The sequence below is a fragment of the Misgurnus anguillicaudatus genome, chromosome 25 (assembly GCF_027580225.2).
Source record: "Misgurnus anguillicaudatus chromosome 25, ASM2758022v2, whole genome shotgun sequence".
NCBI lineage: Eukaryota > Metazoa > Chordata > Actinopteri > Cypriniformes > Cobitidae > Misgurnus > Misgurnus anguillicaudatus.
In genome coordinates, this window is record NC_073361.2 from 14,117,259 (window position 1) to 14,135,265 (window position 18,007).

At 36.2% G+C, this 18,007-nt stretch overlaps 1 protein-coding gene across 1 annotated transcript in view; it reads left to right on the forward strand.

The window, feature by feature from the left end:
- Window positions 1-18,007, forward strand: part of acad11 (acyl-CoA dehydrogenase family, member 11) — a 65,525-nt gene that overhangs the window by 10,543 nt on the left and 36,975 nt on the right. Inside the window, exons 11-13 of the mRNA XM_055181357.2 lie at window positions 5,760-5,898; window positions 6,894-7,001; window positions 7,595-7,693. Of these exons, the coding sequence (XP_055037332.2) occupies window positions 5,760-5,898; window positions 6,894-7,001; window positions 7,595-7,693 (346 nt within the window). The remainder of the gene's footprint in view (window positions 1-5,759; window positions 5,899-6,893; window positions 7,002-7,594; window positions 7,694-18,007) is intronic.

The window sequence follows — 18,007 nt, forward strand, 5'->3', positions numbered from 1 at the left end:
TAAAAGAGGAATTTCTATGAGACTGAGATGTTTAGCATGTTTAGCACTTTTTGTATGTTTGTGAATGTGGGTAGACTACCATTATTCAACAAAGACAAGGTTAAAATGTTTTTTCATTCTCTGTCCCCTTTAAATCAGCTAAATTATGCAACAGTTCCTGAAGGGAAAACGAGATCTAGTAATATTTAAACATTGGATCTTTTTTTGGATCTAACAAGCAATTGTTTACCACCAAGTAGGTCAAGCCCTTGTCAGAACTGGGGGTATAGAGAGGATGCAAGGGGATGTGAATTTGTTTAGGTTATCGAAATTGGTCCAATTTAAAAAAAATATTTTTTATGTTGTTTTTTTGGGGGCATGTTTATCTTTAGGAAAGTACTGGGTGGAGAAAGGGAAATGGGACCGGCAAAGGATGCCGAGCTAAGACTGAAACTCAGGTCACCGAAAGTGTATCTGCGTAATACGTGCCGAAGCACTGCCCGCTACACCAGTGGCCCCTACAACATTTTTTAAACATTTTAATATAAAGCATTGACACTAAGATAAGTCAGATTATTTTTAAAACATTGATTTTTTTTACGTGACATTTAGATTTACAATATTTCATCATTAATTGATTCAGCAAATGGGCAATTTCATGAAAATGTCAACCACATCATGAAAAGTAAAGTTTTTACCCAGTTTTTAACCATTCTGATATCTTAGATGCCAATATTTGGTGGTTTTGCAAAGTCTCGGTTAAAGTTTTTAAAGCGTTTTTTAATTTATTTTCCATAGTTAAGTAAGTGCACTAGGGATGCACCGATAGGATTTTTTGGGCCGATACCGATTTAAACAGACAACTTCTGACCAATGCCGATACCGATATTAAACACTTGTATACAATACTATACAGTTGGTCTATTAGCTAGTTTATTTCTACATCAAATTATTTTTACTGAACATGGATTGGATCTAATTAATATTCAAATGACCAACATAATAAGAGAGGCACAAATTAAGCTAAAACAAATATAATAAGACAACATGACAACGTTCAAAGGTGTTTTTTGCTATTCAGTAGGGCTGGGATAAACGATTATTTTTAATGATTAATCTAGCGATTTTTTTCAATGCATTGATTAATCTAACGATTCATTTTATCAGTCCGATTCGACTTCGATTCGATTCGATTCTCGATTATCTCCCCATTAATTAACTAATAGCAATTTAAACGTGTTGATTTACATATCTGAATGTAAACATTTCAATATATGTTTATTGCTCTTAAAATTTCAAAATAAAAAAAGACTACACAAGTGCAAAATAATGCATTCTTAGTCAGAGGTAGCATTCAATAAAGCGTTTGCGGTGCATACTGTGCAGTTTAGTAACTGTATAAAAATCTCAAGTTCAAATTAATTCATTTTACATGCATTTATGAGCAAAACCTCTTCAATGTGCCTTTTGATGGTCAGTGTAATTTTTATAATTTGATTTGTTTAATCCACATTGTTTTCATGCTGTTCTAGTCCATTTAATGACAGATATATAAACACAATTATAGACTTAAGAAACACATATATTATTAAATCTCTTTCTCTTAAGTTTGTTAAGATAGACTAGGACTCATTTACTGCTGGACAGAGAGTGAATGAAAGGGCAGTCTTCTGGCAACAGTGACATATTTCATTGCTTTCTGTTAAATTGCTCAAATGACTGTTTAAAACACACTTGGCATCACATTCATGGTTTTATGGTAAAATGACACTTTTTCGCGTAAATCCACAAGCATTTAAACCATAAACAAAGCACTTTCACTTTAATTGAGCATGAGCAGCGCAGCAGAACCGACACAGAAACGATTGCAGCACTGTTGCTACAGAGCCGCGAGCTCGCGCTGCTCATGCGGCGGGGTGCATGCTTGTATGGGCGCCGAAAAAACCACGCGCCGCGTGGCCGCAGCCACTGCTCACCCTTGCTGTGTGAATTGAAACCGCCGTGGACTGAAGCCACTCGCGTTGCTACTACTCTACAGCGCCGCCTTTTTGGGTCTGACGAATGGACGCGCATATTTTGCGTCAACGTATGTTTTGCGTCGACGTCGTCGATTATGTTGACGCGTTGTCCCAGCCCTACTATTCAGCATTCCTTTTATTAACACCATTAACTCATGGATTTCTTTAATAAACATAAATAATGCCAGTGCTATTGCTTTAAACAGAGTATAAATATTGCTACTTCAAAAAAAGTTGGACTTCTTTTCCTCCACTAAAGTGCAGTCTTGTTTCTTTTATTGTCCAAGACATTTGAGCCAGCTTAACAAAGGTTTTCTGTCGGTGCTTAAGTATAGTGCACACCAGAACATTAAATCATTTTAATTGAACAACAGACATGCAATTCATTGCCTTTATGCGGTTAATTAATAAACAATCGGTATCAGCCTTTCTCGTCTTATTGCCGATATGTCGATGGTTTCAAATTCATCAAAAAACGGCCAATAAATATCGACAGCTGATACAGGTGCATCACTAAAGTGCACATTTTAGAAATGTCACATCCATAATGTTTTTTTCCCTCATAAATGCACATACAAATAAATATTAAATGTTCTTTAAAGAGGCATACCTTATCCATTTGTTAAGTATTATTGCTTTTGTTTTGTGCCTTTTAGTTTACAGAATTCCTACAAAGTATGTCTCCTAAAATATTGTGTCCTTTTTTGTCACATCCGGTACTACCAATGAGAATTAGGGCCAAGCTAAAATAAAAAAATAAAACCATCTCCAGATTAAAGTAATTAAAATGCGAGAATAAAGTCATTATTTAACGAGAAAAAAACTCAGAATAAATATAGACAGTTTCATCGGACGCACGTGATACGGGTCTGGATCCAAACCTTACTTCCAGTTTCGTTTTTTTAATGGTCTGAGTTGCTAAACTGATCTCTTGAACAAATGCCTCGTCGAAAAAAAAAACAATGTTTGGGTTTCCTATGTAATCTATGTGTTGTTTTTTAGCTTGTTAAATAAATACACTGCGTTCTAAGAATAAATGTTGTTATTTATTCTTAGCGGAGTTTACCGGAAGTTACGTGCGGAACGCGACAGCCGCTAAAATAAAGTCGTTATTTAACAAGAATAAAGTCGTTATTTAACGAGAATAAAGTCGTTATTTAACGAGAATAAAGTCGTTATTTAACGAGAATAAAGTCTTTATTTAACGAGAATAAAATATACAATTTTGATAATAATGTCATATTTTTTCATTAACGTGTTTGGAGTGATGTGAACAAGCAGATCTGCAAAGCAGATACCAAATTACATACCTGTCTTATTAATAAAACAATATGAGGGAGATGTGCTCAGAAAGGCAATTTTAAGGAATCCCCTTATATAAAATGCAATGAACAGAATATCGTGATGAATAAAGGGTTTTGTTAATTGGGTAGGGTAAAGTATACGCACATGGAGGACCTAAATGAAAGTGCACAGGTGATGGAGGATATTTATCGTATGGCCGAGGGAGGAATGGAAAGCCTCTTGGGTTTTATGAACTTACAATTGAGATAAATGCAACCATAGGCTACATTTCACTTTAGGCGTGTTTTGTTCTCATGAAAGCAACAATATAAAATCTTTACCCTAAGTGCAGACCCTTAAAACCCTAAAAGATAATATTGAATGTGGATTAATGCATCAACACTGTAATATTAAAACACCATATTCTGTAAACATTTTATTAATAAAAACATTCTGTGTACATGCAAGCAGAAGATCCCAAAATACGAACACAAACCGCTAAAGGGCACGTTCTTTTCCTTCACTGAAAACAAGCACATTCTGGGCTTTTCTGCTTGACCGCACATGCTTATTAATAATATATTATAGTGTGTAGTGAATTTAGTGTCTTAATACAGTAAACAACGTAAAGAATAAGCCTAAACTGAATATATTGACTTCATTCTCAAAATTTTACGACTTTATTCTCGTTAAATAATGACTTTATTCTTGCATTTTAATTACTTTAATCTCGGTATGGTTTTATTTTTTATTTTTGCTTGGCCCTAATCCTGCTTGGTACATAACACATGAATGTTACCCTGCTTTGTTTTTCAAAAGTGACTTACAAACAGGAGAATGTGACGGATCGCTGTTGATCCATGATCCGTGCGGCTCACAACCCCCGGTTCGGCTCGCATGCGATTTGCGGATTAATATGTGTTTCTAAGGCTTGCAAATGTTAACATTCAAGTTATTTTATAACAATTTATGTGTCCGGTCCAGCTCCAGTCAGGCTTAATCATCCCTTCAAAGATCAGAACTCCTCATGTGCAAACTATAGAGAGAGTTGCGCTACTGTGTTGTTGTGCATTAATACGTTTGCTGAATAGAGCAATGAAAAACAACGTAACGTTTTTATGTGAAGCGACTGTTTATGCTGCATCTTCTTCCTGAAGCGCTGTTTGGATTTGGCCTTCCGCCTGTGTGTGTGCACGGCACGCGTTTAAGTGCCCTCAGTAGTGCATATACAGAGAGACGCGTTTCAAGTAAGCCAACATAAAATCTTTCTGTTCTTGACAGGGCACATACATACAAAATGATCTCACAGTATTCTTTTTCTAATAAAAACATTTGTTTATGTCTTAAGTGAATTATAGAGTCAAAAACCAGTCTGTGCTTATTTGGTCTTAAAGAGACAGTAACCTCAATTAACCTACTTAAAGGGGCAATGGCACAAGACTTTTTAAGATGTCAAATAAATCTTTGGTGTCCCCAGAGCACAAATGTGAAGTTTTAGCTCAAAATATCATATAAAAAATTATTATAGTATGTTAAAATTGCCACTTTGTAGGTGTGTGCAAAAATGTGCCGTTTTGGGTGTGTCCTTTAAAATGCAAATGGACGGTTTGTTGCAATTGCAACTCAATTGTACTGTGAATTATTTTCTCTCTTTCTTTTCCTCTGCACTAAATGGCAGTGCCGTGATAGGATAGTGCAGATTAAGGGGCGGTATTATTATAATAAGAGCTCCTTATGACATCATAAGGAGAGCCAAATTTCAACGACCTATTTTTTCATGTGCTTGTAGAGAATGGTTTACCAAAACTAAGTTACTGGGTTGATCTTTTTCACATTTTCTAGGTTAATAGAAGTACTGGGGACCCAATCATAGCACTTAAACATGGAAAAAGTCACATTTTCATGCCATGGCCTCTTTAAATCTGTGTCATTAATGTTAATCAAACAACTCAAAGACAAAGAGAAAATTACTTATGTAGCTCTAAAAATAATAATAATATTTAAATGTGTACAATAAAGACAGCAATATTATTAACTTAATACGATTTCTGTACCTAATGCTAATTTTAGACCTTACCTAATGTGCAACTTTTTTTTGCTGATCTGAAAAATTATCCGAACCGTGCCTCAAAAACTGCAATGTGATCCGAACTGTGAGTTTTGTGATCCGTCACAGCCCTAGAATTTGGTATGTTAGTGACCTAACAATAATTTTAGTCCTCAAAGCCATATTTCCATGTAGTTGAAACTGGGAAAGAATGAAGAACATAGAAGTTTTTTTATATGTATGTAAACAGAGTTATACTGTAGGGGGTTAGTCAGGGGAATTCAAATATTTCTTGAAAAGCTTGTTACTTGCACAAAATCTTTGAGGAATAAATTGTCTTTGGATTATATTTTCATTTTAAAGACACATTTCTAAGTGAATTTGATCTGAAATCTTCTTGGCAGGTATTCATAGACTGAATGTGTTTATAGGCAAAAGCCCGAGCCGTAGGCCTGTGGAATCTCTTTCTTCCTGCAGAAAGCGGTCTCTCTCAGCTGGACTACGCACACATCGCAGAGGAAACCGGACGTTGCTTTTACGCCCCCGAAATCTTCAATTGCCAGGCTCCAGGTGTGTCTGTCTCTTTCATTTCAGCAGTTTGGAGATGGGACCCTCTTATGATAGGTTTAAAGCTAATGTCTGTACAATTTCAATCATAAATTCTATGTAATGTAACAGAATATAAAAAATAAGTAAGCCAGCATTACTTGGTAGGTATGTATTTCAATTTCCCCCCAAAATATAAACCATGTGGTCTACATTCTAGCATTTTTAGCATTGATTTGTGTGTTGGAAAAGCCCCAAAATTTTAACATCTGGCACGGCCAGTGGTATAAAAGCGTGAAAGACTGAAACAGACATTTAAAATTTGGTGCAGAATTAACACACAAAGGCTTTAAGCTTGTCTGGTACAAAAACATAATATAAAAATAGTGGTAAAATTGTATAGATTTAAAAAATGTATAAGTTAAATTTTACAAAAGATGTATGCAGTTATAATGTTTCAGTCACTGTATTTTTTTTAAGAAATGTGTGAAGGATTTAGGGGTGGTTTTTCCCAGACTAAAATGCAAGTTAATTTAAAAACATCTTGCACTGACATATCTTAACATATATCAGTGCCATTGTTTGCACACCAGTAATGTTTTATGTAAGGTACATTTTTAAAAACTACTTGAATGTCCTAACATAACTAATGACTCGTCTTGGTTTAACCTAAAACCTCCGGGAAACCGCTCCTTAAATTAACACATTTTTAGTGACTTCATTTATTGTAATAATAATGTAAGCATCATCTCTTACATACCAATATATTTTTGTTCGGATTTGTAAAATTCATGCATTTCATATGCTGTTTATCAGACGAACACCTAAACATCTGAGTTAAATCAAAATATTCAAAGGATTTTCTGTAGTGTACAAGTCTTGAGATACAACCCATTTTTATAAAGCAGCTTTCAACAGTAAGTTTGAAACTGTCAAAACGTCATACATAATCTCAACATGTGTCAGGATGATTGTAGATAAAGTGCGAGTGACTGATGGGTCTGTTGATGCTTTGGCAGATACTGGAAATATGGAGGTGCTTCATCTGTTTGGCACACAAGAGCAAAAGAAACTCTGGCTGGAGCCTTTACTGAGAGGAGAAATACGCTCCTGTTTCTGTATGACAGGTAACTTTTACATAGCAAACAGTTTTATTCAAAATCACTTACAAATCTCAAACAATTTGCCATACAAGTGCTAACAATGTCTGCAGTCACTGCCAATACACAAACACATAAACAAGAATTAAAATGTTGCTTTTTCTTGATGCATGATTTATATTTGACATTTTGAGACAAAAGAAAATTTACTCGGCTAATAGAGCACGCCGTGTGTTTGTGCACGCCTGTGTGTGTGTGTGTGTGTGTGTGTGTGTGTGTGTGACTAATTCTGACCATATGCATATGGGGCTGTTACACCCCAATGCTGTCAGATGTCTTGATCTATGACGTTATTTGGATTATTTCAGAAAGTATGGGTGTAAATTTGGCTGTATAAGATTACAGATGATAGTTGTAAGTTTTACTTTAGGTAATGAAAGTTTGTACAACAAATGTAACCTGTCATCATGTGAAATATACAAGCTGGTATCCTATCCACCAATACCTATTGTCATTTCACTTGTAAAGCTTAGTTTTTCTCATAACTTGTAAAGGTAAGATGTATGTAGTGCAAAAGTATTGCAAAACTCTTTTTCTTTTTCTCTCTCTCTCTTATTTAGAGCCTGATGTGGCGTCAAGTGATGCCACAAACATTGAGTGCACACTTCACAGGGATCATGACCATTACATCATCAATGGCAAAAAATGGTGGAGCAGTGGTAAGTGTTTGAATGCCATTGAACGACATAGAAAGTTAGATCTATAGATCCATAAGGTTAAATAATTGTATTTGTCAGTCGGCTGCATTTGATGTTTAGACTATAACCCATGTGGAGAAAACCAACAAATCAATGAACAGAAGGAGTTCATATTTCTTAGCTTTAATCTTTTAACAAATCTCTCTCCATAGACAAAAATAAATATATCGACATAAGTCACCCCATAAAACGAGCACATTGATCTGAATCCTCTCAACGACTGCCATGACATTAAAAAAACTATTTAAGATGTTTACACAAACCAGCTTTCCAGAATCTGTGAACTATAAACAAATTTTGAGAATTTGCAAACCAGACCCATTCTTTTGGAGGGACACTCCACTTTTTTTGAGGGTATACACATTTTCCAGCTCCCCTGGAGTTAAACATGTGATTTTTGCCTTTTTGGAGTCCATTCAGCCGATCACCGGGTCTGGCGCTAGCACTTTTAGCATAGCTTAGCAAAATCCATTGAATCTGATTAGACCATTAGCATCGCGCTAAAAATAACCAAAGGGTTTCAATATTTGTCCTATTTAAAACTTGACTCTTCTGTAGTTACATCGTGTACTAAGACCGATAGAAAATTAAAAGTTGTGATTTTCTAGACAGATATTCATTCTGGCGTAATAATCAAGGACTTTGCTGCCGTAACATGGCTGCAGGAAGCGCAATAATATTACACACTGCCCGAAAATAGTCCCCTGCCATTGAAAGTTACTAAGGGGACTATTTTTGGCTGCTGCATAATATCATTACAGAAGAGTCAAGTTTTAAATAGGAAAAATATTGAAACTCTTTGGTTATATTTTAGCATGATGCTAATGGTCTAATCAGATTCAATGGATTATGCTAAGCTATGCTAAAAGTGGGCCAGACACGGAGATCAGCTGAATGGATTCCAAAAATCTAAAAATCAAATGTTTAACTCTAGGGGAGCTGGAAAATGAGCATATTTTCAAAAAAAGTGGAGTGTCCCTTTAAGTTTCTGACTCGAACCAAAGTTTAAACTAAGACACAATGGTAAACCCGAAATCATTCCTTTATCACCTTTGACAAGATTCAGGAAAAAGTCACATTTTGAGGGGGTTTCCCTTTAGACGTTCCCCTGTAAACATTTTCCACTTAATAATGAATCATCTTCAGAATGAATCAGTTTAAACGAACAGTCTAACCTGTAAAATATTTGTCTTTGTATCATCTTGTTTGCATGATATGTTTATAGGAGAGTGAACAACACATCTCTCGAGGCTCACATAATGGCATTTTGTTGATATGTGGAACAGCACTATGCAAAGGCAGTTGATGAAATGCAGCTTCTTTGTTTCTGGTAAAGAGATACTATCAGTTATCATGATGAAACTTGTATTTCATCCTGTTTACAATGCCAAGGGTTGTTTTTCAAGTTGTATGGGATGTTTAGAGATGCTTTTGTATTGGTCTCTCAGACATTGCTGTGGGTCTTTGTGGTTTTGATGATGCCTGATTTAAACATCCACAAAGCACGACAAAGGATCCAATGCCTGTTGTTTTCTCTGTTGGCACGAAAACTTAACCCGATAAAGTTCAAACTGGCATTTGATGCCAGTCAGTACATTTTTAAATGTACAGTCATATATTATATAGGCAGAACAAAATATGCATATTGCTAAACGTGTTGATTTTATTTGGGTACTTAGTGTCTTAGTTTCTTGTGAATGATTCATCTGTGTACTATCTTTGTAGACTGTTTTATTGACTTTCTCCACCGCTGAAATCTCTTTCCTTCTCTGTTGATGTCACCAAGCCCATTTTTTTCTCACTTTCAACTCCCTCCAGCTTTTTAAGAGCCAAATAATTAATGGAAAAAATCAAGTCCTGGCCTAGGAGTGGGCGATTTGACCAAAATCTTCTGTCACGATAGGATTCATTTTATATCATGTATCACGGTACAGTTTTTTAAATAGAGTTTTAATAAGATTTTTCTGTTATTAATATCTTTAATACCATATAAATGTTCATAATTCTTACAAAAACCTAAAAAGAAGATAAAAAAACAAAACTCATGCTCTCTGAAGATAAACAGTCAATGATAAAAGAATGATAATAAATAATTATGTATGTATGTATATATATTTTTAATTAAAGGTGGAAAAGTGATTTAGTCAAGAGTAGTGAGAGATTTTCTTTGAATGCTGTTTGATAAACATGAGTGACAGACACGAGCAAAATCAGGTACTTCCCCTTTAAGACCGGATAATTTTTTTCCCCAATATAATATTACACATGCGTTTTCTCTTTAAGTTGTTCACTTTCTCTTAAGCCCTAAATGGTCGTGTTTATGAGAATACTTGAAAAGACATGATTTTGACGCATATATCTATTTAAGACCAAAAAAGCGGGAAAAATGCTCACGAGTTTAATGAGCAGCGGTTGCTTCCTCACAGACAAAAAGAGCAGCGGTCGCGCGACTTGCGCGCTCCTTTACGCCCTCCTTTCACACACAGAAAGAGCGCACGCATAGATATGTGGTTTGTGTTTCAATGGTTAAAATAACTTGTTTTAAAACTGCGGTGCTTAAATACGTGTACAAACGTTACGTTTTCGTGCCGTTCGCGCACATGAGCATGACGTGGGCGCATAACCACGATCATAGATATGGGCTAGATGGCTCAAGGCGGAATCCCTAACGGCATCACCTGGCGGCCATCTTACGACAGGGCGCTCGCTCACTCGTAGCATTGAGTTTAATGGTGCAGGTACTTTTAAATGACCATAACTTGCTAAATTTTCTACCGATTTTCAAACGGTTTGGGTTTTTACAAACGTTATTAACGTGGCTATATTTATGGATGCTTTAACATGTTTCATGAATTTATTTTTTATTTTTAGTATAGATATGCAGTGTCATAGGTACATCTTTGACGTTTATAACAAACCAAACCGTTTGAAAATCGGTAAAAAATTAAGCAAGTTATGGTCATTTAAAAGTACCTGCATCATTAAAACTCAATGCTACGAGTGAGCGAGCACCCTGTCGTAAGATGGCCGCCAAAATGCGGACGTTGCACTCAATTGACCAGCAGCGCGGACGAGCCATCTAGCCTTTATATACATATCTATGACCACGATAGTCCAAAATCTCTACCGGTTGACAAATTTTTACCGGTTAATCATGCCTACATTTATTTTGTTAAAAATTATAATTTTATTTGTTTACTAAAGTAAAATGGTTCACCATTGCTGTTTAGGTTTCTATCAATAAAGGCCACAAAAAATAAAATTTAAACAAAAATGTAAATCCATTAATATGAAATTGATTTATTGCATGTCTTTGCATCATCGCTACAACCGTTACGTCAAGTTTTTCCAGCATTTAAAGCCTCCGGTGTCAACTTTCACACAGAAACACATGATTTTCATACCTCGTAAATCTTTTCTCACTTGCTGACATCAAACGTTGTGGATAAGTAAACAGGAGAATGGTTGATCGTTCAGCAAGAAATATCTTCTTCATATGAGTGTTGAACGTTTGTGTTTTTATCTAATCTGTCTGCAAAGTATTTTTGTATCTCTGATGAGTTTTTATAAGCTTGGCAAGGCTAAAACCAACCTTAAGGTCTTTTTAAGCAGTGTGAATTAATAGTTTTTTTTTTCTATTCATGAGTATCCTCTTAAACTCTGTCTGTCCTGCCCCTTGTGTTTTCCCACATCCAGATGTGTTTATCAAAACAAAGGGCGAATTATAACTGCGACAAATCCAAATCAGTCGGGTAAGAGATGAGGTTGTCGCGTGTGGCGGTCGAGATCCGAATCTCCGGTTTTGAACACTTACAGATGGTGTTTTCCGCTGCTCTCGTAAACCGGCGTCAGTTGTAGGAATATCTTTATTGTTGAGTCACATGTGGAGGTAATTTCGAACTGTTAGTCAGAGGCGATTTGGTGTAATAGCGGCCTATGAAAGCTTAGGGAACCCTTAGGAAGTGAAGCTGATTTTGTTAGAATCCAACTGTGTAAAATGTTTTAGGTGTTTATTTTCCTCTGAAAGTGAAAATGTTTTATTCATAGGATTTCACATTTTTCATCCGTTAGCTGGCAGGAAAGTGTCTTTTTGCTGGAACGGTAATGGCTGTTTTAAATCAAGGAATTTCTTTGGTCTTTGGTTTTCTTAACTGTAGCTATTTACTGTAGATGGAAATGAGACGCCTTAGGAATGAGAAACTGAAAAATGGCTCATTTACAGGATATTGGTGCATAGACTGTGTGGTGTGTGTGTTTGGTGGTTTGTTTGCTTGCACAACTGATTTTCGTGTTTGTTTTTATTTAGAGCCCGACCGATATGCTTTTTTTGGGGCTGATGCCGATACAGATATTAGGGAGTAAAAAAACACAGATAACGATATATCGCCCGATTTTCTTTGTGTATATTATAGTACACTACACTTATACTACAGTACTGTACATATAATACACTCTATACATTAATAGAATATCCTACTATATATAAAGACATTTATTTTTTGCAAGGATCACTCACAAATGTGGTGATCAAACACTTAAAATGACGTGACAAAGATATGTGTTTAACAATTTAACAATAAACTTTATTATCCAAAATGTGTCTGATATCAGTGCACAAAACAGTAAACTTGACTTATTATACATAATTTCAAAATACAAACTGAACAAAATACATATATTTTAATTATATTATTTTAATATATTTAAATATATTACTTCACTGGCAGTTTTGAGGAGAATAACATTATATTGGACTTAAACTGAAAAGGGAAACTTAGGAATTCATTGTTTATTAGCTTTACAGTAAATTATGTACCTCACAAACTAATTAGCAACATACCGTTAAAAAGAAAATGCTTGACTGAAAACATGCTGATGTAGGCTTATGTTTAATGTTGTGTACAACGTTTTTATAACACAAACCCACAGTGTTCGTCGCAGACTTGAGACTTTTATAAAACGAAAGCGTATGCTCTCCGCCTTTTATTAAGCGAGGGTGTACAGTTGCGTGAGCTTATTTAACCAATTTCTCTGAAATGAGCATGTTCAGTAACAACACAAGCAGCTGTAATCTTACATACTGCAATATGTGCGCGAATGCGCGTCAGTTTAAATGTGTCAGTTTTAAACGCGTCAGTTTAAACGTGTAATTTCTCCGCATCGCGCCATTTCTCCCGCTTGCTTTTTTAACAACTCGCAAAAGGACAAAAGAGACGGATTAAAAACACCAAGTGTAAACGGGAATGTGTCTCTCTGGTCCACATATAATCCAATCGACCAAAGCGCATCTTAATGCCAGGTGTAAATCTTGTGAAGACACCGCGTGACTGTCACCACCTGAACTTAAGGGCGATTTATAGTCGTGCGTAAGTTCTACGCCGTAGCTATGGCGTAGGCTATCCGTAGCATGTGCGTAGCTCTGCGTAGCCTGACGTGCACCTCGCAAAAATTTTAACAGTGCGTAAGTTCTACGCGGAACGCAAGCGCTGTGATTAGTCCACCAGAACCCCTCCCGTCAGGTAAAAAAACCTGCGTCATAGGTATTTCCGTTTGCGAAACAAAGATGAGCCAATTTGGGGAGTGATTTAACTCAAACTGCAACGAAAGTCGCTGTTTATTTACTTCCATCATTGCTGAAATCATACACAAGTTGCTGTTTCTTCTTTGTTTGTTGGTTAACTTGCCAAGCTTCTTCTTCTTTGACGGTCGCGTTGCTACTGTGGTTACACGCATGGATACTGCCTACCAGCGGAAAAAGTATAAATGAAAACCGACGCGGAACCTACGCCATCGCAGCTACGCTGTAGGACCTAGGCACGACTATAACAAGCCCTTAAGAAGAAACAGCAACTTGTTGTGTATGATTTGAGGAGACCAGCAATGATGGAAGTAAATAAACAGCGACTTTCGTAGCAGTTTGAGTTAAATCACTCCCCAACTTGGCTCATCTTTGTTTTCACCGTCGCAAACGGAAATACCTATGACGCAGTTTTTTTTACCTGACGGGAGGGGTTCTGGTGGACCAATCACAGCACTTGCGGTCTGCGTAGAACTGACGCGCTGTTAAAATTTTTGCGAGGTGCACGTCAGGCTACCCAGAGCTACGCACAGGCTACGGATAGCCTACGCCGTAACTACGGCGTAGAACTTACGCACGACTATAAATCGCCCTTAAGAGATCGCTGACGCTGACTGAAGTGAAGGGGGTTGGGTGGTGTCATTACACAGTGACCTGGATCACCAGTACCAAAACAGTACAGCGTGCTCTGATGGACAAACAAGTACTTACATCATTCAAAAGCATGTTCTCTGAAAAACTTTCATATCGGCTGCATATCTGCGGCTTATACCCCGATACAGATATATCTGTGACCTGCTCATACCGGCCGATAAAATCGGCAAACCGATAAATTGGTCAGGCTCTATTTTTATTTGCATAAAAACAAATTTGATTGGCTTCAAGCTGAATCTTTTAGTACACATAATTGGAATTCTGTTGTTAAACAGATGTTTTGTGTTGTATTCTTGATCATTTCTTTAACATTTTCAGGATTGTTGCTTATGATTGGCATCTAGGACTTCTTTGGCATCTTGGCATCTGCCAAAGTCTTTGATTCAGAAATGTGTTAATGCTTCTGGTTTTTAATCAAGCAGAAAAGCACCTGTGTTGAACACATGTTGGTCTGACTCCACTAACTACCTGTAGCTACCCACATTAATGCTTTGCATTCGCCCGTATGCTACGGTCAGTGAGTGAGCGACGTCTGTATGTTTTGTTACAACAAGTTACAAAGTCATTTTCATGAACCTTTACTCTGCTGACACAATTACAACTTTTGAAAAGCGTCTGAAAATTGCTTTCTGCTTATCTGCTTTAGATTCATTTGAAGTCACCACTATGGTGATTAGTGTTCCCTTTAGTTAGGCTTTTGTCCCTTGACCTTCACATAACTGACTCTGCTCTTTGAGCATTGCAACAGTGTTTTTGCTTGTAGCAATTACAACTTGTTAGTTGCTTGAGGAAGGAGAATTGTCTATGTTGTCATCTAAGTTTGCTTTTTTATGTTATGCTGCCTAACATTTAAATATGAAATGATAAAATAAGAATAATGAACTAAAATGTATAAGAGTGACACACTATGCTGATCTGAAAATGCACTGTATTGAATAAGATTGCTGAAAAAGTGTCAGCTGTGGTTTTTGCTTCAGAGATATCAACACTTTGGATACAAATCTCAACAATGGTGAGAGTAAATGTTAAGAGAGTTTTCTACAATCCTGGTACCCAGCATGCATTGCGGTATGAAGCTTTGTTGCTGATTGTCACCATTGTTGCGTTTCATAGGCAGATTGAAGTGTCCCTAAAGGTTACAGAAAATGTTCTGTAAATCTACGGACAGTGTTCTATAAATCTACAGAATGTTCCATTTTTGAATAAACGGAAATGTCTGTAAACATAACGGAAAAGGTACCGGTAATTTTCTGCCAGGACATTATCCGTTTTTTTACGGATTATTTTTTTAGAGTGTGTGTCAAACTGTGAATCTGTGATAATGGTGATGTAATGCTCATGGTTAATTCACTCTGTAGGAGTGCTGTGACGGATGGCAGTTGATCCAGTTCGGCTTGCATGCGATTTGCAGATTTATATGCAAATTTAAATAGGGAAAGTTTATCATTTGCACATGTTTCAAAGGCTGGCAAAGGTTAACATTCGAATGATTTAAAAACAATTTCACTCCAGTCAGACGTGATCATCTATCCCTTCAAAGATCAGAACTCTTGATGTATAAACTTTAGAGATAGTTTCGCTACTGTGTCTCATACTGTATACATTTGGTGAATAGAGCAATGAAAAACAACGTAACATTGTTATGTGGGGCGACTGTTTATGCTGCGCTGTTTGGAATTCTGTGTGTGTGTGCGTGCATTTAGGTGCACTCAAAAGTGGACACACGGAGAGACGCGTTTCAAAAAGCTAGCAAACATAAAATCTTTCTGTTCTTGACAGGGCGCATACAAACAAAATGATCTCCACAGTATTCTTTTTCTAATAAAAACATTATGTCTTAACTGTATTTATATAGTCAGATTATAGTCAGAAACCAGTCTGTGCTTATTTGGTCTTAAAGAGACAGTAATCTCAATTAACCTGTCATTAATGTTAATCAAACAACCCAAGACAAAGAGAAAATCACTTCTGTAGCTCTAAAATATTTAATTCATACAATACAGTGTTATTATTCATTTGATTCGATTTCCATACCTAATGCTAATTTTAGACTTTTGGGCAACTTTGTTCTTTTTTATAAATGTTTGTAATTTCTTTATTTGTTATTAGATTTTTCCCACCCCATTTTTTGCTGATCTGAAAAATGATCCGATCCGTGCCTCAAAAACCGTAATGTGATCTGAACTGTGAGTTTTGTGATCCGTCACACCCCTACTCTGTAGACATGCGTGAGTATAACCAAAACAATGCTGTACATTATACGTTTATATTATATTATTATATATGTTTATAAACGCTTCCCTAACAAAGTTTACAAAATTTTGCCACTTTATACTGCATTGTCACTTGTACTAATAAAACTACCTCATGGTCTGTCTAAACAAAATTGCTTGATCCTTTTGCCATCTTGATTGTTTGTATTTATCACTTTGTACTTTATCACTTTGTATTTATCACTTTCTTTGCAAAGTAACATTGCCATCTACTGGTTTGGCATGCATAATACATTTTGCTTACATCATAAAGCATTTTTGTCAAAGCATTTATATGTAACGTTAACTTAAAAAGTTAAACAATTTCAACTTGATTACGTCAACTTTTCACATTCCAAAACGTAAAAAAGAAGGTTGTTTTAACTTCATGCTGCATTTATTTTTAAGTCATTATTTCGGATTTGTGTAAACGCAGACTTTTGACCGCATTGCCATGTGCACGTGAATTTTTTTTAATGCAAAGAAAATACTTTTCTGTGTTTTTATTACATTGTCTTTAATCATACAAAGTAACACATAAATTGTCACCTATATTTCACACTGAACCAACTTACAAGCCAAAATGTTGATGTGCGGTGTGATCTACATTTCTAGCATGCTTTACTCTCTTTCAGCAAGTGCAAACATGCTTATTGCAAACACAACAACAAAATGATGGTTGTTATCAACTGAGTTTATATTCGCGCTGCTGTTCTCATATTGATAAGTCTCACGTTGATTGGTTGGAAAAATGAGGCGTTGCAACGCATGACAGGGTTCAATGAGACATGTCAGCACGGGTCGTGTATTAGATTGGTCCTTTTCCAATTCTGAAGGGTGAGAATGACAGATCCACAGGTGAGGAATGCCAAGATTACAGTTACAACAGTCAATAATTATGACATCCACTACCATCATCAAAGTGTTTGGAGGATTGCATAAGCGCCCGTGACACAGCACCTTATCAGATCTAATTTGGCATATACGAAAATACATAGCTAAGCTATACTCGTAAGTTTACATATCCTATCAGATTTGATCATTTGTTTTGCTTTAAAATAATATCATTACATAAAAATGCATAATTATTACTATTATTGTATTTTAATGTTTTAAAGAGATTCTCTTTTTTTTTATTTTGTATCAAGTTAATGTGTCAAATTCCCTGCAAGTTTTTCCAGCCTGATTCCTTTGTCTATTGTTATGTGACACTGAATGAATGATAATTTCCCGTCATCTTCTCGGCTGAACTCTACATTCTTCCGGACATTGTTTTATGAATGAACCGCCTGTGAGTCTGAGACATGAACTCATCCCTCTGAGAAAAACCTCAAGCAGACAGTACTGTATATCCGTCTCTTTCAACCATTCTCATGTCCTTTGCTTTTGCAACTTCCTTTATTTTCACCATGCCACAAAAATGCAAAAGCCGAACTAGCTGACCCTCTTATTGTTTTCCTTTCGTTTTCCTACGCTCCTCTGGAAAGAAACCATTTCCATAGGTGGCTCCCAGGCATATGACGAAGTATTTGCGTATCTGGTGGTTTTGAACTTTAGCTTTTCACAGATACTTACCTCTTTGTGCCAGTCCATGATGACTTTCTGACCACGATTACCGTCAGACCGTTGTAAAGAGGAGGGACTGGGAATTTTTGTGTGAGAAAAGTTTATTTCCGTTGAGTGTGCTAGTTATAGACTTATGGAGAGGAAAAGTGAAGTAAAACTGAAAAAGGGGTCAATGAAGATGCAGATCTTCAGCGCAGAAGAGAAGTAGTAACTTTGTTTCTAGAA